Raw genomic sequence first — 27,463 nt, forward strand, 5'->3', positions numbered from 1 at the left:
AGGCATATTAATGACCCATCTCTTACCAACTCACCCCCTCCCCACTTTTGCACATACATTTGGTTTCCTAAATATGTGTATTTTACAAATGTTTCCATGGGAAATGTTCGTCTGAAATAGCATCAATAATTCTCCTCTTTCATTCCTGAACAGCTGTATTGTGGAACAGTCTTTTCCAGTTGTGTTTTCCAAGGAATACAATATACAGTAATTTAAATCAAACGTAAACAAGCTCCTCTTTTGCTAACCCACTACCCATACATGGTACTAAGGTACTATAGGTTGATCAACCAACCTCTCATGTATGGGCCTAATATATATATATATATATATAAAGTAAACAAAGTTTGCGTGTGAAGTAACTTTACGACTGTGCAACTCATATATAGAGGCTAATGACTTTACATCACTTGCTTTAGTATCCCATAATGCAAAGCACATATCCTTACAGACATGTATTATGCTATGCATTATGGGAAGGGTCACTACTCAGATGGTTTCAACCTTTATTGAGGTGAAAAAGTAAAGGGTTGCTCATCATAGGCCTAGAGTAGTTAGTATAGGGGTGCAAGAGAGCCTGATAGTATTAGGAGAAAGAAAGACAGATAGATAGTATGAGAGATAGAGAAAAGGCCTCAGCTCTTTTATATCATCATATAGCCAAAGGTTATCAGTTTTCCCTTTTCACCAATCTCATATAGATGAACAACCAAAAGACCAATTGAAACTAAAGTGCAAAGATGACTAATACCCAGGTGGTTAGCCCCATCTGGGTTAGCTGCCTTGAGTTGGCCTTCTCTGCCTGGGATTGCTCTCCAGTCATCCCTGCAATTGATTATAAAAACCACATTGAATTAGGTGGATGGAATTATTTAAAAAACTTCTCATAGCAAGAATTGACAGAATTTTATCCCCTCCCCCCCCCCTGGTGAATATTGCATAAGGTGGGTAGTCTACACATCTAGTGATCAATTTGATATCTCCTAGAATGCTTCTTTCTAAATACAAAAACTGTCTGACTGAACAATAAAATTTTCACAATTATTGAGGTCTCATCAGTGGGAACCAAACCCAGAAGTGATACCAAGGTTGAAGTAATGTAGAAGGCATATTTCCATGTAAAAGTAGCCAAAAGGTGTCACACCTTATTACTAAAATACTCTGGATTAGAGACAGATGTTGAAAGTTTTTCTACTTGGTTACACTATAAATTAAAGATGCCAAAAAATTATATTCTTGGTTTAATCCTTTAGCCCTTTGTATAAGTAAACAAAGTTTGTGTGTGAAGTAACTTCACGATGGCAACTCATATATAGAGGCTAATGACTTCACATCATTTGCCTTTTGAGACAGGCTCGACTGGAGATATGCAGTTGTGTTACCAATGATGTAAAGTTGGGAAGAACTATGAAGAACACGGTAGATGTTGTCACCTTGCAGGAAGATCTCAATAGGCTATGTGAATGAACAAATGAGTGCAGTTATCAGTTTAAAGTTGCAAAGTGTAGGGTCTTGAAATGTGGTAACCAAGGTTGGAATGCAGAGTATACAATTAATGGAGAAATTTTGAAGCAGGCAGACAGACTTGAAGTTCAGTGGCCACATTGCTAAAATAGTAAGAACATCATGACAGATTGTTGCAATGATGAGGAGGATCACGAGATACAGAAGCAAAGAGGTTATGTTCCCTTGTATTTGATCAGGATGTATGTTATCAAGGGGATGATGATATATTACAGAAGGTCCAGCGAATGCTAGCTAACTTGGTTTCAGGTCTATGGAATGTGGAATGAGGACAGACTGAGGGAATACAACTTGTATATAAGGTGGTGAGAGTTGTTACCAGATTAATTTGAAGGAGATTTTTCATAGAGTATTTATTATTATTATTTGTCACCTCCAGGGAGTCCAAAGACTCATCGAGAGAGGGCATCCACTCTACAACTCTGCTTCCAATACTCACAATCCACCAACTGACCGAAACTACACCAGCGCCATCTACTGCCAATCACCACCACTAGTAGAGGGAGATAAGAGTGGAACAAAGGCCTTTCCTGGAATTTTTATAAGGGAGGTGTCAGCAAGAGAGTAAAGAGTAGGTTCTTTATATGGAGAGTGGGTGGTAAGCGGAATACATTTCCTGAAAATGTGGTGAGTGTAGAAACTGTAAACAGGCTTAAGGTAGGGATTCACCTACCTTAAGATTTCAGCCAAGGCAGAAAAATTGCTGTTATATGCATCATAACAAACACATCCAGTTGGTAAAAGCCTACCCTTATTTTGGCAAGTCTTGAAGAAAACCCTGATTGATTCAGCCAGAGAGGCATGTGGTGAGGTTGTCTGCAAGGATAGAAAAATCAGGACTCCATGGTGGACACCGGAAGTTAAAGAGGCAGTGAAGGAAAAGAAGAAATCATATCAAAAGTTCCTGGCTAATAAGCCAGCTTTTGCTCTTAGAGAATACAGAGACAAATGTAGGAAAGTGAAATATTGTGTAAAACTAGCTAAACAAAAGTCATGGGAGGACTTTGGCAAGAACATAGAAAATAAATATCAAGAAGGTGGTAAGATATTCTGGAGGTTGTTGAAGAAGCTTAGAAATGGAGGAAAGAGTGCTGTAAAAGGAGTTAGAAATGATAAAGGTGACATGAAAACAGGAGAAAAAGATATCCTTGAAATATGGAGTAATTACTTCAAAAAATTGCTAAATGAAATAAGCAGTGATAGCACAGTGGTAAAAAACACTCAACAGGCATACAGTCAGGAATACATATCCATACTTGAAGTAGAAAAAGCCACCAAAGGCTTGAAATGTTGAAAGGCAGCAGGATGATATTCAACCAGAAATGCTGAAGTATAGTGGTATAAAAGTCTTACAGTGGCTGCACTGCATAGTTCAGAAAGCCTGGACAGAGGAATGAATTCCCGATGATTGGAGTAGAGCTCTAATAGTGCCCATATATAAAAAGGGAAATAAAACTGAATGTGACAATTACAGAGGTATTTCCCTACTGAGTGTTCCTGGCAAGATCTAGGCAAGTACACTTGAGAAATGGTTGAGAAGAATTGTGGAAGAAAAGCTTGGTGAAGAACAAACTGGATTCAGGCCAAATAGAGGCTGTCAGGATCAGATCTTCACTTTACGACAAATAGTTGAGAAAGCATGGGAATATAACAAAGATCTGTATTTAAGTTTTGTCGATTTGGAAAAGGCATATGCAAGGTGCCAAGAGAGAAGTTATTCAATACGCTGCAGTTATATGGTGTCAATGGGGCATTATATCAAGCAATACTTAGTCTTTATTTGAGTTGTAAGTTGGCAGTTAGAATTGAAGGATATACAGGAAGATGGTTTAATGTTAAATCTGGTGTGAGACAAGGATGTACATTCCCTCTGTTATTCATTATCTATATGGATCACATTATGAAGGAAAGTGGTATTAAACATGATATCAGAATTGCAGATGTTAATGTCAGCTCTTTGCTTTATGTGGACGATGTTATACTTCTGAATAAATCCCACTACTAGTTTGCAAGATTCCCTGACTAAATTGAATAACTGTTGTAATAGATATGGTATGAAGGTCAGCATTAAAAAGACAAAGACAATGAAAATAGGTAGAATTGTTGAAAATGTCAACTGTGTTGTGAAATGTTTTACCTGTGGAACAAGTAAAACATTTCAGCTACTTAGGTACGATTTTTAGTGAAGATGGTAAATTAAATATGGAAATAGGCAATAGAATCAACAAAGCTGGTATAGTAGGAAATCAACTGAATAAATTCATATGGAATAAGAGAGAAATTAGTCGGAACACTAAATTAGCTGTATATAAGACAGTGTTCAAACCAGTTTTAACTTATGGATCTGAGAGCAGGATCAGAAGTAAAACACTTGACCAAAGATTAGAGACCGCAGGTAAGAGAGTCCTGAGAAAGATTAGAGGCATGAACAGATGGCATCAATGGCAATATCATATTAAAAACGAGGATATTAAGAAAGAACTCGACATTGTCGGCATCCAGGAGTGCGTTAACAGAGCTAATCTCAGGTGGTATGGTCACTTAAACAGAATGGGCGAGGAAAGATCAAAAACAAAGAACAAAAGAACAAAACAAGTGTTCTCTGCCAGGTTGGCAGGAAAACGACCCAGAGGAAGACCAAAATATAGGTTGATTGATATGGTACAATGTGTCTTAGACGATAGAAATATAAAATCTGATAATGATAATATTGGAGTCTTGAGGGTACATGTCAGGAATTTGATGATGATGATGATCATCATCATCATCATATCATCCCTCTTTCTCCTGTTAACCAGAGTCTGTAATCCATATACTCGCAATCTGTCCTCATAATCTAAATCCCATAATTAGGATATAATCTTTGTAACCTTTCTTTGCATCCTTTCCACAGCTTCTTTATTCCATTGGAATCTGAGAGTTCAAATCTGTGCAAAATAATCCAGGTGTGGTCTTAGCAAGGCCTTATAAAGAGACAAAATGACTTCCACATCCTTACATGTCAAGGTTCGCTTCAACTTCACAATTATTCTCTGCACTGTATTTGCATTGCTATGTGACTTTTGAACTTCAAATTCTATCCGCTTATGTCTAGATCCTTTGCCTCATTAGTTTCTTGTAGCATAAATCCACTAATATAATGTCACTGGAAACATCATCATGCCAAAGTGTTTAACTTGACACTTCTTCTGGTTCCCATCTGCCATACGGCCGCGGGAGGGTAGCTATATGCTACCATTCTAGGGAGAGATGATTATGAGCAAGGTGGTTTCCCGTTGCCTTCCTTGCCGTAAGTATTTATGACTGTAACCTGTGTGTTCACGGGGCCAGTTTGCCTGCTTGCGGGATGAAAAACCCCAGATAAACTGGCGGAAAATACCCTGCTGCCCACGCCCAAGACCGACTAACTTGGCTATGGCTGAGGAAGATCCTTAAGCTCCTCACATCGTGGACGGGGATCGAACCTAGGACACTCCTTCCCCAGGCATATGGTTGTGAAGCGCGACCGCGCGAACTTGACACTTACTAACATTAAAATGATAGCCATTTTTGTTTGTCCAAATTACCAGCCTATTCAAATCATTTTGTAACTGCTGGCTATAAGTAGCATCCCTGATCGCCCTGCCTATCTTATTGGCAAACAATTGCACATTTCTTGTTAGACTCTCCTTAATGGCATTAATGTATATATTGAACAACAGTGGCCCAAGGACTGAACCCTGAGGTACACCACTGGTCACCTTAAATCTGGCAGATATACCACTTTTTCATATCTGTTTATCAATCATCCACTGATCCAAACCAAGAGTTTATATTCCAATTCCATATTCAAGAGTTTGTGCAACAGGCTTTTGTGTGATATCATATCAAACGCCTTAGAAAAATCTAACACTATAATAGTGGATCCATTCCCTTTGCTGTGACACTGTTATAAAATATGAGCAAATTGCTAAAACATGACCTTCCTTTAGTAAACCCTTGCTGTTCCTTGCAGAGTATAGCTTCACTACCACAATAGCGATACTGATAGGTCGGTAGTTAGACACGTCAGTTTTTGCACCACCATTGTAAAATTAAACTATCACACATTCTGTCCATTCCTGCATTATCATTCTTGAGATGAGATTCATGTTATACAAACATGTAAAAGGTCTAGCCAATTCGGCTGAACATACCTTTAGCAAACATGCTGATATTCCATCTGTTCCTATTGACAAATTCTTATACAGGTTATGTAACAGCTCTTCAACCTCATTTTCATGCACCTCTAACTCTTCATCCAATGTAGATGTAGCACTGTGCACCATGTCACATACACCTCGTTGATATATCTTAGCAAAGTGAGCAATCATTAATTGAACAACCTCATTAGCTTCTGACACTAGTGTACCATCTACATTCAGAATGTTATTCTTCCACATTCATTCTTTTGCTTACAGCATTACGATAAAATTCTTTTTGTATTGCCTTTAGCTTAAATGCCCAATTTCTTTTTATACTCTGATTTAGCTTTCGCACAATACTCATTATTTTTATGACCTGAGCTTTATATATTTCATAATTCCTCTCACTCTTATTTTTGTTCCACATCATCTTCTTCTTGTGGATCTCTTCCTTAATAAGGTTCAACATCCATTTCACTCCCAACCTATTTATTCTTTGAACACTAGGGATATATTCAGATACCACCCCTTTTAAACAATTTTTCAAAGATTCCCATGCATTGCTGACAGTTTTCCCATTCAGTAACTGATGCTATGGGACCAAAGATAAAATTATTATTACATGATACCTCCAAGGAGTCCAAAGACTCATCAAGGGAGGGCACCTACCGTACAACTCCACCTCAACTACTTAATCCACCAATTATAATGAACCGCAACTACCATCATCAATTACACCAATGCCATCTACTGCCCACCACTAGTATTTTAACAGACAATTACAAATATCCATGCCCATGGAATCGAACCCGCAACTTTTTGGTTGGAGAGCAGATATGCTAACCACTTGGCCAACTAGGCCGACAAATTATTATTATTATTACGTGGCATTCCACGGAGTCCAAAGACTCATCGAGGGAGGGCACTTACTCTACAACTCTCCATTTCCACTGCATCCATCATCATCATCATCATCATCATTATTATTATTATTATTATTACGTGACATTCCACAGAGTTCAAAGACTCATCGAGGGAGGGCACTTACTCTACAACTCTCCATCTCCACTGCATCAATCTACACCAACACCATCTGCTACCCATCTACACCATCTACTACCCAAAATAATCAGTAGTTTCAGTAATAAAATAGAGTGAGTAGACATATTACTTAAAATTATAATAATGGAATTAACTCACGTAAATATTAATAAATAATATTTTACATGAGTTAATTCCATTATTATAATTTTAAGTAACCACCACTAGTATTTTCACAGACAATCATAAACATCCATGCCCATGACGGGATTCAAACCAACTGCCTTTTTGGCAGGATAGCAGATATGCTGACAACTCGGCCAATCAGGCTGGCTAAATATTATCCTAAGTTGATCATAATTTTCAGCTTTGTAGTTCAGCATGTCACCTGTTCTAATGGGAACATCAACGCAATTAGATACTTTCCAAGAAAGCATAGCATAATCACTGCCACCAACTGGTGGTAAAATGGCTATACTTTTAAGAGAGACCCCTTCCGATCCCAGTAACGGATACTGTGGGACCAAAGATAGTATTATCATAAGTTGATCATAATTTCCAGCTTTATAGTTCAGCATGTCCTGTTTTAATTGGAGAATCAATACAATTAGATGGCATCAATGGCAATATCATATTAAAAATGAGGATATTAGGAAAGAACTTGACATTGTCAGCATCCAGGAATGCGTTAGCAGAGCTAATCTCAGGTGGTATGGCCACTTAAATAGAATGGGAGAGGAAAGATTAGCAAAACAAGTGTTCTCTGCCAGGTTGGCAGGAAAACGACCCAGAGGAAGACCAAGATATAGGTGGATTGATACGGTACAAAGTGCCTTAGACGATAGAAATATAAGATCTGATAATGTTGGAGTCTTGACAAGTAACAGACTGATTTGGAGGAAAATTGTAGATAGGAAGTTAGTAATGATGTAAATTTTTTCATGTAGTACTGTCATATCCTGTACACCCCTTGAGGGTACATGGCAGGAATTTGATGATGATGATGATGATACAATTAGATACTTCCCAAGAAAGCACAAAATAATCACTGTCACCAACTGGTGGTAAAATAGCCATATTCTTAACAGAGACTCCTCCCCCCCCCTTCTGATGCTATGAACAAATCCAAAACTCTTTTATCTCGAGTTCCTTCTTTCACATGTTGCTTGAGAAAGTTGTCTCACAACAATTCAATATATTCCTCTTCATTCTTATCATGAGGTTTCTCTTCTACCCAATGAATGTTTGGAAAATTAAAGTCATCCATAATGATCACTCGTTTATTATCCATAAGGCTAACTTGGCGATGCAATTCTTCATCCCCTGCAACTGAGACGGCAAGTCTGTAGCAACACCCCATATATTTCATTTTGTTAGCCTGAACTTCACACCAGATAGCCTCAAACTCACTGCTACATGGGACGTTGTTACCATCATTGTTTCCTTGCATTTTTACCCTAACTGAACTTAAGTTGTTTGATATCATTAGTAGTACTCCCCCATTCTTTCCTATCTCTTCTGTCATTCCTAAAAATAGTATACCCATTACGCTCGATCCCAGTTACCATATCTGATTCTGATAGCCAGGTTTCACTAGTGCCGACAATCTTAGGCCACAATGTATTCAAGACAGCAACAAACTCAACCGTATTGTTGACATAATTATGTCAACCTAGTCTATTCTTATAATTAGATATGCAATCTATTTGGCCTTGTTATAGAACTTTCTCTTTTCACTCCCTAGACACAGTCCAAGGGTCTGAGCCCAAAGCATATATTTCCATCCTGTCGTCAGATGCATAACCATGATAACCATGTTCAAAGCTATTCATATCTTCATCACATTTGCATACCATAGCTGAACTTTCACATGAATTTTTCCTATTCCTTCACTGATGATCTAGTTTCCCTGACTTTCTGAATTATATATATATATATATATATATATATATATATATATATATATATATATTATTTTTATGCTGTTGTTTTATAAAATGAAATGATTCTATTATATTGAATGGTGGATCCATCTATATTTTATAGTGAAATGTAGCAAGGAACTTAAATGATTAGAAAATTTACCAGAGAGATTATTAGAACATATATTGCCTGATAGAATGGTGAGGGCAAGAACGGTCAATGAGTTTAAGGAGTGGTATGACAGACTTTGTGTTTCTTAGGAGGGGATCTCCCCTCGATGAGTCTTGACAGACTTTATGTTCTTAGGAAGGACCTCCCACGATGAGTCTTTTGACTCCATGGAGGCCTGAATAATAATAATAATAATAATAATAATAATAATAACCCTCTGAATTGGAGGTGCCTTGGCTTCACTATATCAATGACATGAACTCTACCTAGAAGTCCATATATTCATCCTTCTTCGTGCATCGATTAGGTTTCACTTACCTGACAGCTGTTAGTTCTCATGAGATAATACACTTGCCAAAGTTAGAAAAATCTTACAACTACAAGGGGAAATACGAAAAAAATTCTCATTCAATACTATATCACAAGCATGTAAGAAGGTTAATTTCATCATAATAAAATATTAAAGTGTAGAGCTAAAATGCTTAAATTTTTCATGAGTAAGATGCTAAAGTAGAGAATAATATGAATCCATCTATTTTTTATAACTAAATGTCAAAAGAAACTTAAGTTTCTAAGTTTCAAAACTTTGCAAAAGAACATATGAGATGATTATGTTCTAATAAACTCTCTGGTAAATTTTGAAACTATTAAGTTTCTTTCTAACTTAGACTATAAAATATTGATGTATTTATAATATTCTAAATTGTGAGTATCTCAATTATGCCAAATTGAAGCCTCTCAATATTTGACAGTTATTAATTATATTTAGCGATACAATATATATATATATATATATATATATATATATGATCATAGGCTTTTTTACTCGGTTGTTGTGATACATTTTAAAACATACATTTAATGACTTAAAAAACTGAGATAACTTATAAAGATTTTAATGAGAATAATACAACTAGTTTCGGCTTATAACAGCCTTCCTCAGATATTCATAAAGGAAAAGAATAGTAATAAACATTGAAGTATCTAAAAAAAACTGGAAATTACAGGTAAAAATTGCTACACATAATTAGAAAGTTTTTTATGTATCAATTATGTGTGGCAATTTTTATCTGTAATTTCCAGTTTTTTTAGATACTTCAATGTTTATTACTATTCTTTTCCTTTATGAATACCTGAGGAAGGCTGTTATAAGCCGAAACTAGTTGTATTATTCTCATTAAAATCTTTATAAGTTATCTCGGGTTTTTAAGTCATTAAATCTATGTTTTAAAAAAAAATATATATATATATATATATATTTTATCGAAGAAGAGTCTAAAAGTCTTACTTTTGGCTATGTAAAATAAAAAATAGATATTAAAGATACATGCTTATTTCATAGCCACACACACACACACACACACACACACACACACATATATATATATATATATATATATATATATATATATATATATATATATAACACACACATACACATATATATATAGAGAGAGAAAATTGGAAAGATATGAATAAAGACAGCTGATGAGAATACAGTTCTTCGGAGTTAACTAACTTGCACTACTAGAGAAAATTTTCAAGTTTCTGTGTGTGTATATATACAGAAAGTATGTGTGAAGGAGAGAGAAACTTAAAAAGTTTTTTTTTTTTTTTTTAAGTGGTGCAATTTATCTAAGTTATCTGAATTATCTAAGGCACCTCAGATGATGAGGATAGTATTCCCATAAGTTCTCTGGTCAATTTTCAAACTTTCACAGTTTCTCTCTATTATATGGTTACATGGCTAGGTGATATATTATTATTATTATTATTATTATTATTATTATTATTATTATTATTATTAAACAAGACCTCATGGAGTCAAAGACTCATCTAGGAGGTCCTTTTATCTCACGCACATCTCATCATACCGGGTCTTAAACACATTCGAACTCCCTGCAGACACCACACTCTCAGGCAAGCCATTCCAATCATTCACAACTCTGCACGAAAAAAACCTGCCTCTCACTCCCCTACTCACACCCTCTCTATACAGTTTCCAGGGACGACCTCTGGTTCTCCCCTGATCTCCCACTATTCCCTGTAGAACCTCTCCACCATTGATCCCACAACAACCCCCCACCAACCTATAGGTCTCCACCATATCTTCATTTCACCACATCACCATTATATGCAGGTTTTAATATTTCTTCATTTTGCAATTTGTGCAAAGCACAGAATATTCAGCCAAAGCATGCTGAATTAAATTTTAAAAAATACAAAGACTTTAAATTAGTAAATATTATTATGAGAGAATGTGCTAGGGAACTGACAGTGCCTTTAACCTGGCTTTTCAATGAAAGTCTGGCTTCGGCAAAGGTGCCCAAGGAATGGAAGGAAGGTAAGATAGTGCCATTGCATAAGGGTGGTAACAGACTGGAAGTGTCTAATTATAGACCAGTCTGTGTGTCATCAGTAATTGTTAAGATCTTGGAGAAAGTAATGAGGGACCGTATACAGCACTGGGCAGATGAGGGTAATGTTATCTGTGAGAGTCAACATGGATTTGTGACAGGGCGCTCTTGTTTTAGCAATATGCTAGCCTTTTATAATAAAGTTACAAGAACATTAGATGACGGAAAGGTATATACTGCAATTTTCTTAGACTTAGCAAAGGCATTTGACAGGGTGCCACATGATAAGCTGATATTTAAGTTGTAACACATGGGTCTGGATGTCAGATTGGTCAACTGGATTCAGGATTGGCTGTCTGATAGGTATCAGAGAGTTGTGTATGGTGGAGCAGTTTCAAGGAGATAGAAGGTTACAAGTGGGGTCCCACAGGGCTCAGTACTAGGACCTATATTGTTTAACCTTTATATCAATGACATTGCCAGTGGATTGCAAGGGGATATTCAGTTGTTTGCGGATGATGCGAAGCTGGGAAGGATTATTAGTACTAGTGCAGATGTGGTAGCCCTGCAAGAGGATTTGAATAAGCTAGATAGATGGGCAAATGAATGGAGGATCAATTTAATGCAGCAAAATGTAAGGTCTTGAGGTTTGGGAAACATCGATGGGATGCTGCATACTCTATGGGAGGAGTTATACTGGAGGAAGTTGGGGAGACAAGAGATCTGGGGTTGATTATTGATAGAAACCTGAAGTTTAGGGGACATATTGCAAAGGTGGTGAAGGTAACACAGAGGATTGCTGCAATTATGAGAAGGACACTGACCTGCAGAGATAAGAGGGTTATCATTCCGTTGTATAAGTCTCTGATCAGACCACACTTGGATTATTGTTCTCAGATTTGGTCGCCAGGATTTGAAGGGGATAAATTAACTGTGGAAAAGATACAAAGACGGATGACAAAGATGGTCTCAGGACTGTACAAGGATAGTTATGAGAATCGGCTGAGGGAATGTGGACTGCAGAGTTTGGTGGATAGAAGAAGGAGAGGTGATATGATTGAGATTTTTAAACTGCTGAGAGGTGGTTACAGGGTTGACACTGGGGAGTTCTTTCACTTGGTTGAACAGCGGGAAGGAGTGATGACAAGAGGCCATCCCTGGAAGTTACAAAAGGAAACTGTGAGCAGGAGGGTGAGGAGTGGTTTCTTTGCAATGGAGGGTGGTTGAGCCGTGGAATGCATTGCCTGATAGAGTGGTGAGGGTGAGAACGGTCAATGAGTTTAAGGAGTGGTATGATAGACTTTGTGTTTCTTAGAGGGAACCTCCCCTCGATGAGTCTTGACAGACTTTATGTTCTTAGGAAGGACCTCCCACGATGGGTCTTTTGACTCCATGGAGGCCTGAATAATAATAATAATAATAATAATAATAATAATAATAATATTATTATTATTATTATTATTATCATCATCTTAAACATCTAAAAGTTCATTTTTTTCACATGGTTTGTTTGTTCACACTTCGATAAAGGATTAAAATAAATTTATTATTAAAATCTAATCACCACTAACTCAGAGAATCATCACGGAAGTACACATTATCAAACATAAAGCTCATACCAACATGCCTTAAATTGATTCAATGTGTCTACATTCATAACACACTTAGGCAACACATTCCACTCAACAACCACTCTCCATGTAAACAACATACTCCTCACTTCTTGTCTCACACCTTCCTTATACAGTTCCTAGGGATGGCATTTTATACTATCCACCCTCTCCCATTTTATGAAAAATCTTTCCATGTTGACTTGATAAATACACCTTCCCTTCCTCTTATTCATGAGGCTTTGCAATTTACATTCTCTCAATCTATCCTCCCACTCTACATTCCAAACACCACTCACCACCTCTGTGAATCTTCTTTTGACCCTTCTTAACATATCCTCATCACTGAAACCTGATAACCAAATCTGTGCACAATAATCCATATGAGGCCTGATCAAGGCCTTATACAATGCATAATAACCTCTATTTCTGCATGTCAGGGTCCTCTGCATCAGTGCCATTATCTAATGTGATGTCTTCACAACTAGAGCAAGTGTAGCCCCTGAATTTCAGGTCCTTGTCCACCATCATCACCCAGATCTCTCCCCTACTGCCTTTAAAGTTTCTCCACCAAGTGTATACTCTGCATCCCATTGTTGCTTAACAAATTTCAAAACCTTACACTTTGCAACATGCAAACTGCTCATTCATGCAATCTATTCAAGTCCTCATGTATGTCCATAATATTTACCTGACTCCACACTGCTCTCCCCGATTTTGGCTCATCTGCAAACAGCTGTATATCACCAGTTAAACGCATCTCATTATCATTAATATACAAACTGAACAACAATGGTCCCAAAACTGATCCCAGCAGCACACCACTATTAACCTTCTTCTTTCAGGAGACTGCACCCCATATACAACTTTATGATACCTATCCGACAGCCAGTCACCAATCCCATCCTTTCAATTTATTTAACAGCTTGTTGTGTGTGGCAGTTTATCAAAAGCTTTTGCAAAATCTAAGCATATCAGTATATATGTATCTCCCTTGTAGAACATAACAGAATAGAACATAAGTAAATTAGAAAATATGATCACCCTTTAACAAACCCATGCTTACAACCACAGAGAATACTGCTGTTATCAATCCATTTCTGAATCCTACTTATCACCAATCTCTCTCTCTCTCTCTCTCTAGTACCTTCACCACAACTCCAGATATATAGATCTAGCATATAATTTCCAGTCACAGTCTTATTACCGCCTTTATGCAGTGGAACAATTTTACCTTCTTCACATTCTCTTAGAACCTGTGCTGTTGTAAGACTTATTAAACAGGTATGCATATGCTACTGCAAATTCCCTGAAACATTCAAGATGTTCCAGGGAATTTCCAGAATCCTGTCACCTTAATAAATTTAGTTTAATCCTTTATCCAAGTATAAGCAAAGTTTGTGCCTGAAAATATCTTCAGGACTGAGGTGCAAAATAAACTTCCAACACCTGTCACCTTAAGATGTGTGGTCATATGTAATCAAATGCTATTGCCTTATTTTCATCAAGTTTATTTATTTCCTCATATATCTCCTGCTCAATCACAATTAAGTCATCTTCTCCTATGTTCTCTACACTTAAGCTTCTCTTGATTTCACCCTGATGAGGATGAAATACTGTTATAAATTGATCATTGAATACCTCGACAATGTCTTCTACAATAGTTATCATTCTACCATTTTTATCCACTAACATCATCTTACCATAATTATTCTTCCTTCTACTTTCCACATATCTAAATATACTCTCTAGGGTTTTCCTTTGCATGATTTCCTAATTTCTGCTCATGCTGCACTTTTGTTGTTTGTCCTTTCTTACTGAGGCTTGCACTTTATATTCTTCATATAACTGATTTTTAGCATTATTCAACTTGTACTGCCTCCAAAGTGCCCCTTCTTCCAGATTTCATGCTTAATTCCTTCATTCATCCATTTTACACCTACCTTTTCAGCCTTTTGACTTTCGGAATACAATGATGCTGTTATGAATTTCTTTGTCAGTGTCCAAGCAGCATTTATTTCCTTACTGCTCAACTCTTCAATCCATGCTATAGCTCCAAGCTGTCTCCTAAGCTTGTCATAATCACCAGCCTTGTATTTCCACATATATCCTTTCATCACAGAAGTATGCGTATAGTTAGTCACAACCCAGGAGATCATTTCATGAGGGTGATCATGAAATGGAGGAAAGTGTGAAATCCCACTCACAATTACATCCTCTGATGAAATTATTAGATCTGAAACTGTCAATCCTTGCATGCCCTCCTTTATATACTGCCTTTCTTGTCTCTCAAGAAATTCATTTCCCTAATTCCCAAAGGCTATCTCTTCTACTGTCAAATTAAAATTGCCCATAATAATCATCTTTCCTTTGTTCACCAACCAAAGTTGTTTATATATTTCTTAATCACCCTCTCCACATTCCCTGGCCTACAGCATCACCCACTCTCTTCCTGTCAACCTCTATCTCACACCAGACTGCCTAATAACCATCGCCACTATTTCCCTCTTTCATGTCTACCTTATTTGGACATAATTTCCCTGCTATCATCAGCAGCAATCCTCCTCCCTTCTTATCCTTTCTATCCTCATGAAAACACTGTACCCTTCCATTTCTATTCCAATTAGGATATCATCTTCATTCAACCATTTTACTTAATCCAACGATTTTTAGGTGAATAAACTCAAGCAGTGAAACTATTTCATCTCTCTTTTTTCTGATACTCCTGGCATTTGTAATTAAACAAAACAGTTCACTTTTAGGTCTATAACCACTTTTACCCAAGCCATTCTCTCCTCACCCATTCTTTCCACATGTCCAAGTCATCTCAATCTGCTTGCTCAAATCTCATGAACTAGAAGTGGGGATCTATAGAGTTCATATATTTCTTGATTATGTTGTCTCCTCCATTTACCTGTTGTGTTATCTCTTACAGGTTCATAGACTTTTCTGAGGATTTTATTTTCAAAGATCCAATGCTTTAGCATCTTGTTTTGTTATGCTCCAGGTTTCTGTTCAATATGAAACAATAGGTCTAATGATTGTCTTGTGTATTTCTGTTTTAACTCTGCTTGATAGAATTTTGAAAGATAATAAATGATGTAGTGAATGATAAGATCTAATGAAGACATGTATTCTAGCTTTTATTTCTCTACTAATTTTATTATCTCAAGTAATCAATGTGCCACTTCCTTCAAATATCTTGGAACATAATCAATGGTAAAATGGCCATTTTCTCTTTGATTATAATTTCTGCATACATTTAAAAATATTCAGTTTAATAGGTTTTATTTCTGGGAAAATTCCCATGTCACTACTCTAAGTAAATATTAATTTTATGGCTATTCAATAAACTCAATAAACATCCACCAGCACTAGATAATCTCCGAGCATTGGAAGCTCCATAACATAAAAATTAGGTCACAACTCCGACCAATAGGAATAACACAGTTACACTAAATACAGAAACACCAAGCCGACATGACATAGTCTCTACTTCCCCCACGAGCTCTGAAGACAACATGTTGTCAAAAACGCTCACACCCCATTACTCCCACACCTGAACCTATCCCATCATATCCTTCCCCTTCTCCAAAAAATTGTTTCTATCCCCCCCCCCTCAAAGTATTCTATGTCCACCCTTAATAATAATATATGTAAAAAACCCACCCAGGTTTTTCAAAAAGATTCACATACTCCTCACTTCAACAATAATTCTCCCACATTGCTCTACTCTCACCTTTTTCCAGAAGCCCCTTCCTTTCAATCATGCTCCCATCAAACAGCAGATGAATGCATATTGCCACATGCCACAATGCTGCTGAATAAGAAGACAGTCAGCAACATCCTACAAAGGTATGTCCGAATTTTCCCTCTTATATTGTTCATATATTTATCAATGTAAAACTTCAGTAATGCTCTAGAACTGAATAAAAAGCCAATGACATTATAAAAAAAGGGGCACTCCTAAACAAAAATAGGCTAAATAGCCATAAAATTAATATTCAGTTTTATCTTGGTTGATTTGTAATCTTAGTTTTTTAGCAGCAGTTGCGAGTTTTCAAAATGTTTGCTCTAATGTTTGGTGTTTTAAATGTTGCTCTGTTTGGTTTTCTAAATGTTGTTCTAATGTTTTCAGCATTTTCTCCAACAAGGCATATATCATCTGCATATCCTAATATTACTGTTCTGTTTATGTTATCTTTTACAATTTCCCAAGTACATTTTTCTAATGCTAAATTGAAAAGGAATGGCAAAAGGGTATCTCCTTGCTTCAATCCTGTCTTAATATCAAAAAGTTCAGATCTAATTCCATTAGCTAATACCATGCTTACTATAATAATAATTATTATTATTTTCTTGGCACCTTCATGAAGTCAAAGACTCATGCTAGAGATCCATGCTAACCATTATTCACATAATATTTATCACAGCACTCCTGGAACTCATTCACTGATAAAGTACTCACAACCATCTTTGTCAATGAATTCCACCTATTCGCCATTTTTCAAGCAATAATCTAGTCCTTACACCCATGTTAACTACACTCTTGTATAATTTCTAGGGATGACCCAAAAAAGTGTTAATTCTATAAATCTCCTTTAAAAACCTATAAGTATCTGTCATATCCTCTCTTTTTTTGCCTATCAACTAGTCATTATAGATCTTTAATCTATACTCATAAGAAGAATTGCACAGAATTTCCACACTCTTGGTCACTCTGCTGTGGATCCTCTCCACTATGTCCATATCCAAAAGAATCCAGGTATCGAGATCTTCATGCTGTAGGCCAGATGTGGCTTTATCAAAGGCTTATAAAGGAAAATAATAACCTCCATATTCTTGCTTATTGCTTTAAGAAATCAATGTACTATTTTGGCCACTTTTGTAATATGTTCTCTAAATTTCAACTCCATATCCATGATCATCTTTAAATCCCTGGCCTCATTAATTTCCAGTGTTTACACAGCTTATGATCACTTCATCCAATGTACATTACCTTATACTTGATCATACAAAGCTAGAAACTATTATTCTGGCCTTTACAGTTGATCTATTTAAGTCATCTGGTAGGAACTCAATGACCTCTTCACTGGCTATCACTCTTCCGAGCTTTGATCATCAGCACATAACTGAATATTTCCCTTTAAGTCATTTCCTATATCACGGATGTCAAATTACATAGCAGTAGATCAAGTAATGAGTCTTGTGGTATGCCACTGCTTACCTGTTTTAATTTAATTCCTAGATACTAATTTTTGATACCTCCATCAGCAACTCTCTAATCCAAAACACCAGCTTCATATCCATCACTATTTGCTTGAATTTATGTAACAGAGTTCCATGTTATCATCTGTGAAATCCCTCTGAAAAGTACAGCAAGATCACAGTTTAGCTATTTTGTTTGCGCATCTCAAATATCACTTGAATATAAAAAGTGAGACACTTACTATGGGAAGGCTTCACAAAACCATGCTACCCCTATACAGCATCATATTCTGTCCATCGATTGCTGAATTTTTCCTTTTAAGAGCTTCTCCAATACAATAACTACCACTCTAGAGATACTAATTGACATATAATTTGCTATTCATGTCTTGAAGCTTCCATTATGCAATGGAAAATTTTGTCCTCTTTTCTCTTTCCAGGCACCTTACCTGAACTGAGACTAAAATATGAGCTACCAATTCCCTTGAAGTCATAATAAAATTTAATGGAATGAATAGTGCTCAAAGAAAAATAATCAAACAACAGGTTCAATCGCCATACCAGCGTTGATGGGTATATACTTCCATAATTATATGGATACAAAGTGTCCATATAAGCAATAATACCTTTGGATATTATAGAAATAATATGAATACAAAGCATGTATTTTTGATATATTTTATCCATGTGGCCATTTGGGTGGTTAGATCTAATTCCAAATTGCTGATATTTCATTTCTGTCAGAGAGAGAGACATCTTCAGAAATACAATATTAAAATTGCAATAACACACACAAAACAATAAATGGAAGAAACCAGCACCCATAGAGGGCACTAGCCAGCAATGCTTTGTATGGGTGCTGCAGGCCAGCCTTAGCTGATGGGTGGAAGGCCTAAGAATTAAAGTTTCCCAAATCTTGGGAAGTTTAGCGCCACAATATTTGTTGAGAGTAATTAGGTTGGTTTAACAAATCTGCTACTGATTCTAAAAAGAGTCCTTCAAGTTTGTATTTGCTATGATGAAGCATAGTAGTTTTATTCCATCTGATCCTGTGCAAGGTATTAATGGATTGTAACTCTGAAAGAGATATAACTATAAGTAAAATACAGTAACTGAAAGTGAGTGGTGGATAAACACTACTAGCAATGAAAAACAAAATATTTATAAAAAAAAAAAAGAGCAATACTGTATATATGAAATAAAAAAGAACGACATTAATAATCATTTAGAACTCACGGATTAGTTGGTGATAGTATAAACATGGAAGAATAGGGCAGCATTGGTTTGGGTCCAGTAATTTCCTCATTCTTGTTTTCTTCCTTATTTTCATTCTCTTCTGAAAGTCAAAAGCATCAACTGCTCTAAATTTCTATCAATACAATTCAGTATAATGCACTGAAAAAATAATATTGATAAGAAATGCCATTTACAATCATTTTTCATTTTAGAAATTATGGACTTGACAACCGTGTTATAAATAACTCTTTTAATTTCCTGACATTTCGATCTTCATATTAGGATCATCATCTGGAGCATATACAAATATACAGTACAAGCTGAGTTACATTACATACAGTAAGCTAGAGAGAGACAATGATTTGATCATAGATTATTTTACTGTCATGACCTCTAGTGGGAAAAAAAATTACAAATTCATTAATTATTTAGAAACTACATCAAGCTAAATTCTATTTATGATAACATAAGCAAACATTCTTTCTTATAGATAGTTTTCTTTCAGTAACAATGATGTATTATTTTTAGCATTACAATTGTTATTTTTGATTTAGGATCTTGGATTATCTACAGTCCTGTTTAGTTGCTCTATAAACAGGACTGTAGATAATCCAGGATCCTAAATCAAAAATAACAACTGTAATGCTAAAATTAGGACATTATTGTTACTGAAAGAAAACTATCTATAAGAATGAATTTGTAATTTTTTTTTCCCACTAGAGGTCATGCCAGTAAAATAATCTATAATCAAAGCACTGTTTCTCTAGCTTACTGTATGTAATGTAACTCAACTTGTACTGTATATTTGTATATGCTCCAGATGATGATCTTAATATGAAGATTGAAATGTCGGGAAATTAAAAGGGTTATTTATAACACGGTTGTAAAGTCCATAATTTCTAAAATGAATGCTGATCACCGTGCAACACTAAAAGAAAAGAAAAAAAAAAAGAAGTACTATCATCTTTCTTTTTAAAACTAATATAAAACCAATCAAAATGAAATCCATCTACAAGTTTCACTAAAGATAACTTATTATCTCTCAAAGATTTAAGTTAATAAATAAAGGATAGTCATTAATTGGAGAAACTGGTTAGGTTACAGGAGAGGCAGATTAACACATATTCAGATGTTGGCAGATGATGATATGACTTTCTAGACAGAACAGCATGGTCTTATGTTAGCAATCTGATTACATTTTATGTTGAAGTGACAGGAGAGTTGGACAAGGAAAATAGATTTGTGAATCTTATTAGGATCTTTAAGCTCCATGGCTGGCCAAGTGCCCATGGTTTCCAAAATTATAATTTAGCAGGAAAAGATAGTTAATCCTATGCCAAGTGGAATACTTCATATCTGTAAACCATATATGTTCTACATGTCAGTTTGGTCTTACTGGATGAAAAACAATAAATACTCTTTTAATATCTATCTCTGATGGCGATTTTCTATTTAACCAAATGTTGAAATCATTTTACCTGAAGGATTCAATGTTCAAGTTCAGACTGACTAAATCAGAAATGGTGCTGAAGAAATGTGTTGCTGTTAATAACGATTTTATACAAATTATCCACCTACCGACCAAAATACCAGATAATTCTAATCATTCTCGAAATGCTGTGGACACTTCTTTTCTTGTTCATTTGACTTCTGGTATAGAGACCATGATTATCAATAAGAACTAGTTTTATTACAATAATAAAACCCAACAAGTTTCGCAAGTCAATGGACTTAAATCATCAGGAGGTACAGGATTTGTCTTAATTGATAAATACACTAGAAAGAATAATTATACAATAGATTTTTTGTGAACTTCAAGTCTAGTACATACCACTAATTGAAAAAAAAAAAAACCTGTGAATTAAACAGTGTGCATGGGATCAAAGCTGGTCACTACTGTCATTCTGTGGCATAATACATTGTATAAGACTCTGATCAGACCACACTTAGAGTATTGTTCTAAGATCTGGTCTCCAGGATTTGAAGGGGATAAATTAACTGTGGAAAGGGTACAGAGGCAGATAACAAAGATGGTTTCAGGACTGTACAATGTTAGTTATGAGGATCAGCTGAGGGAGTGTGGACTGCAGAGTTTGGTGGATAGAAGAAGGAGGAGAGGTGATGTGATTGAGACTTAAACTGTTGAGAGGTGGTTACAGGGTTGAGACTGGGGAGTTCTTTCGCTTGGTTGAACAGCAGGAAGGAGTCATGACAAGGGGCCATCCCTGGAAGTTATGAAAGGAAACTGTGAGAAAGAGGGTGAGGAGTGGTTTCTTTGCATGGAGGGTGGTTGAACCACGGAATGCATTGCCTGATAGAGTAGTGAGAGTGAGAATGGTCAATGCATTTAAGGAATGGTATGGTAGACTTTGTGTTTCTTAGGAGGGACCTCCCTCGATGAGTCTTGATAGACTGGTGTTTCTTAGAAAGGACCTCCCACGATGGGTCTTTTGACTCCATGGAGGCCTGAATAATAATAATAATAATAATACGCATTAGATTCTTAATAAATGCAGAGCAAACTTGGTGCAGGATTAAACCTTGATTTTTGTTACACTGTGTGTATATGTGTAAAGCAGAGAGAGCATTTCTGAGGCTTCTTTAAGTTTTCTTATATAACAGTTATGATCAATACACATCATTCTGTTTTTTTTTGCCAAATTACTTGGTGGGCTGTGTTTGTTATGTGAAAGGCTAATCCCAGTCTATGATTCCTTTTCCACATCTTTTACTTGTTCTGTAGTGCAGATCTCTCTGATCATCCCATCTGGCCAACACAGCAAATGTCACAAGAACAATGAATTTTATAAACTGCTGGTTTATTTAAGTATGTGGAGATTTCAGTGGATGCAAGAACCTGGATATCTTATACATTAGGATGGAAGACACCTGGACATTGTAATTACATATCATCACTGCTAATCTTGTTAGATGACTGCAGTGTAGTGTAAAGCAGTTGCAATAAATGTAATCAACTTAAACAACATCAAGAATGTTACAGGCAAGATTGTAGCAATACTATATAATTACAAAGTGCATTCAATCCCAATGTAGAAGATTTCTAGCTTCCTGTATCCGATGAAACCTCCACACCCTCTGTAAAGAAACCAGGAGTTTATAAAATTCATTGCTTTTGTAGTATCTGTTATGTATGCCAGATGAGATGACTGGAATGATCCACACATTAGAAATATAAAAGAGGTGGACACACAACAAACACAGGCCACCAAATAATTTGGCAAAAAATAGAAATGCTGTATATTGATCACACACTCTCAGATCAAAAAATTTCCAAACGCATTATGCCACCTGCTCATTCCAACTCTCACTCTAATATGAAAGGCATTAATATGGAGTTGATCTATCCTCTGCTGTTATAACAACTTTCACTCCTATGAGAAGGCATTCCGCTAGATTTTGGTATATTGCTGAAGTAATTCTCTTCCAATCCAGAAGGGCATTAGTGAGGTCAGTCACTGATGTTGGACAATTTGGCCTGGCGACTCAAATTGTCCAACAATCTGTTTTGCAATCCATTCCAAAGATGTTTGATGGGATTGAGATCAGGGTTCAGAGCAGGCTAGTGACGTTCATCAGTACTCATCTCATTAAACTACCCCTGCACAGACCTCCCTTTGTGGACAGGGGCACTGTCATGTTGATACATTCCAATTTTATGGTAACAGTTTGCCATAAAATTGAATTTTTTTTTTTTTTTTTTTTTTTTTTTTTTTTTTTTTTTGTGTGGGGAACCCATCCACAGGAGATTAGTCAACCTCTAGTACACTACCATGGATGGACAAGAAGGAACCTGTTCACATTTATCTTGAAAAGCTTTGGATTGTATTCCTTGGGAAATACATCAGATGGCAGACTGTTCCAGAGGACAGCAATGGAAAGGATGAATGAAGAGGAGAAGAAATTTGTTCTGTGAGTTTAGAGATGCACTGTGAGGGGGTGCTGATGAACTGATCTGACAGAGAGTATGGGTATTATTGATGCTAATTCTGATGAACTGTCTAGAATATCATTATAGGCTATAGCATTAAGATTCCCCATCATTAAAACTAGGGGACACAGCCCAAACCATGAAAAATGGTCCCAGACCATCATACCTCTTCCACCAAACCTCACACTTGGAGCAACGCATTTGGACAGATAGCACATCCACGAAACCCAGACTCATCCCATAACTCTGAAAGATGGTGAAGCACGATTCCTCTAGAGAACATATTTCCATTACTCCAGAATCCAAGAGCAGCAAGCTTTACACACTCCATATGACACACATTTGACACTGACTTTGCTGATGTTAGGCTTGAGTGCAGCTGTACAGCGATGGAAACATGTTTTTTTTTTTTTCAGTTCCAACAAACAGTTGTGGTGCTAGTGTTGTCTTAAAGGCATTTTGGAACTGATCGCAAGGGCTTCAATTGAGGATAGGTGAGTATTTTGCACCATGACTTCAGCACTCAGTGATCCACTCTGATTTTAAGTGGCCTACCTGTTTGCAACTATATTGTTGTTGCACCTAGGTATTTCTGTTTCCCAATAATATCACTTACAGTTGATCAGGATAGTTGAAGCAGGGCAGAAATTTCCCAACCTAAGTTGTTGTAAAGGTGGAATATTATGGTAATAACATGTCAAAAGTCCACGAGCTCTTTGATACAGCCATTTTACTATTAATGTTTCCTATTCAAAGGTTCTTTTCACTATACCCTTAGTATTATATTTGGTCTAGCTACTCACTGATGAGATCTCAATAAAGATCGAAACTGGTCTGGGTAGTGACCTCATAACATAATGTATAACATCATACATCACCTAGGAGATGGGTTTTACATATGTGAAATACTAAGAATAGTAATCAGCACTTTCTCCACCTTCACTGCAAGTTGCTCTAGTTTGTACTACATACTTGAATTACGTGCTTTAGCTTATGCTAGTAGTTGCCGATACTTTTATAGTTACTATATTCAGCATGAAACTTTTTGATTCCGATCTTTGAGTTTCTTATTCGGTTTTAAAACAATGTGGGATTTAATATCCCCTTAATTTAAATAAAGTTTTCCATTCAGTTTACTATGAAGAGGTGCAAGTTGCATGCTTCTTTTTATACCTGTATGAGACATGGCTGTGATGTGTATAGCCATATCCACTACTATGACATGTGTCTGGATATATTTAATTAGATAGTGTGCATTATATGAAAATTTACAGAAGCCTCAGAAATGCTCTATACCCTTAAATAGTAACAACAACTAAGGTTTAATTCTACACTATATGTTCTCCATTTATTAAGAAACTAACAACAGCAAACCTGAGATATAATATGCATTATTCCACAGACAGTGACAGCAATAACTAGTTTGTTTTTTTGGCACATTGCTTAATTCAATGTTTTTTTTTTTGATCTGTGATATGCATTAGGCTGTTGAAATTCATTATTCTTTCTAGATTTTTCACCATTTAATACAAGTCCTATACTCTATTGATGCAAGTTCAATGACAAAAAACTTATTGGGTTTTGTTATTATTATTATCCAGGTCTCCATGGAATCAAAAGACTCATCGTGGGAGATCGTTTTTAGGAAACACAAAGTTTATCATACCACTCCTTGAACTCATTGACCGTTCCTGCTCCAACCACTCTCTCAGGCAATGCATTCCAAGGTTCAACCACCCTCCATGCAAAGAAATCACTTCTCACCTTCTTGTGCACAGCCTCCTTTCGTAACTTCCAGGGATGGCCCCTTGTCATCGCTCCTTCCTGCCGTTCCAAGTGAAAGACCTCTCCAATGTCTACCCTGTAACTGCCTCTCAACAGTTTAAAAGTCTCGATCATATCACCTCTTCTTCTTCTATCCACCAAACTCTGCAGTCCACATTCCCTCAGTTGAATCCTCATAACTCATATTGCACAGTCCTGAAACCATCTTTGTTATCGACCTCTGTACTCTTTCAACAGTCAATTTATCCCCTTCAAATCCTGGGGACTAAATCTGAGAACAATAGTCTAAATGTGGTCTGATCAGGGTCATATACAACGAAATGATAACTCTTTTATCTCTGCAGGTCAGCGTCATTCTCAGTATTGCAGCAATCCTCTGAGTTACCCTCACCACCTTTGCAATATGCTCCCTGAATTTCAGTTTTCTATCAATCACCACCCCCCAGATCTCTTGTCTCCCCTACCTCCTCTAGTACAGCTCCTCCAATTGAGCATGCATCCTCCCATTGATGGATCCCAAACCTCAAGACTTTACATTTTGCTGCATTGAACAGATACCCCCATTCATTTGCCCATCTGTCTAGCTTATTCAAATTCTCTTACAGGGCTGCCAGATCTGCACTATTACTGATAACCCTTCCCAGCTTCATATCATCTGTAAACAACTGAATGGCCTCTTGCAATCCATTGACAATATCATTGATATAAAGGTTGAACAATACAGGTCCTAATATTCTAATAAAACAAGTTTTTAATGATAATCATGTGGTCGCCATACTGGAAGTCAAACAATTTGCTTAACCACAGAATATGAAACATCACTAGCTTTGTTTTCTTAAGCAGCTCTTCCTTCAGATATACTGGAAATGTCAGCACTACTTCTTGATAACTCAAAACTCAGACCATAACCTTGTCCATGTATGCATTTCTATAGATCATCAATGTCCTCCCCACTCTTTACTTAAAAGGATCATTTTCATTATGTCTAGGGCTCTTTTCCATGGTTTGCTTACTTACTCTCTTGATCCATATATCTGCTATGATCAAATAACTAATATAATACTCTTTGGAATAAGGACCTTTATTTCCTACTTAACAGAGAATCATGAATCTCCACCAAGCATACTAGAACACCTCCAGCTTTGCCCTCATCTTATATTATAGTCAATGACATCTCTAAAAAATAAATAAATAAATAATATCTTCTAAAAGTTCAAATGCAGAAAATTTGAAACTAGTTGTTGAGAATTTACTGATCCTTTACTCAGACTAATGAGTGCAGTTTCACATCTTCCATGCTTCCAATTTTTTGACTTTCTGCTCAAAATATGATGTCAACACATCATCCAAAGATAATACTGATTTCTTACAATCAGTCTTTATCTACAGCATTTGCACAGATCATTAAGGAAAATCAATCTCCTACTTAAGAAATCAGCTCACTGCATGCATCCCACAACCTATTGCAAGAAAATCATCAGAAAAAAATTATCATTTGCTTACATGCAAATAAGTCTTTTGGTCCAGATATCCATAAATCTCTACCTCAGAATTAACATCCATAAGAGAAATGAAGACTTGACCAAGAGAGAAAGAAAAATAAGAAGCAAGTCTTGTACAGCAATTCAATCATAAAAGGTGTGATCGATGAAAGATTGCCAAAATCGTGCTTTCCAGGCATGAAATTTAGAGACTGGAAAAAGTGGAAAAAAAGCTATTTTCACTGTCCTATTGAACAACCAAAGAAAGTAGTTGTTCAACAGGACAGTGAAAATAGCACATTTGGGCTATTGGAGTGACAGAAGGCAGCAGAAAAAAATATACAATTGGATGCTGCTATAGACCAGGGGATTAACTGAAATTTAGTCACCTGGAAGGTGGCTAAATGTGTGGAATTTTCAGTAAGGATGGGATGGAAAAGATGATGGAGATAGTAAGTACTGGCAAATAGACTCAATGAGTGGAGGACAGGTAATTATTATGGGGGATTTCGACTATGGGAACATAGGTTGGAAACACATGGGAGGCAGGAATTGGAATTTATGCAGTTACTAAGGGATAATAACCTGAGACAGCATGTGATGGATACTAAGGGTTTGAGAATGCTAGACATGGTCCCCCACAAGGGGAGGGGGCTGAGAGGGCATGGAATTAATGGGGTCTGTCTTGTCAGGTCAGCCAGTTAAGTGAGACTAACAAAAGACAAAAAAGAAACTTTATAAAATATGAATAAATATGTGACAAGAAGAACTACTAGCTTTTGCAATCATTTCCAGCCCATTATCCATCTTTTCAGACTTATGGTTACTCTGGTTACTCTTCTGAACTTCCAATTCGAAAGGATTTACTTTAGTTTTCGGTTTTTGTTCACCTGTCTCGCTTTCAATGCCGACGCCGCGGTGACGTTACCGACACACTACTTTACCGGTGCCTATGGTGTGTTTGCTACAGATGCTGAATATGATACAGTTGATGCTTCAGTTGCAGGCCCTGTTG

The 27,463-nt window shown here is 36.4% G+C and overlaps 1 protein-coding gene across 1 annotated transcript in view; it reads right to left on the reverse strand.

The window, feature by feature from the left end:
* Nucleotides 1-27,463, reverse strand: part of LOC150103937 (voltage-dependent calcium channel type A subunit alpha-1-like) — a 1,762,795-nt gene that overhangs the window by 1,204,377 nt on the left and 530,955 nt on the right. Inside the window, exon 19 of the mRNA XM_090397103.1 lies at nucleotides 19,234-19,333. Coding sequence (XP_090253229.1) covers nucleotides 19,234-19,333 — 100 coding nt within the window. The remainder of the gene's footprint in view (nucleotides 1-19,233; nucleotides 19,334-27,463) is intronic.

This window comes from Typopeltis vanoorti, chromosome 8 (genome assembly GCF_054136105.1).
Source record: "Typopeltis vanoorti isolate ZY-2024b chromosome 8, IOZ_Tvanoo_1.0, whole genome shotgun sequence".
Lineage (NCBI taxonomy): Eukaryota > Metazoa > Arthropoda > Arachnida > Uropygi > Thelyphonidae > Typopeltis > Typopeltis vanoorti.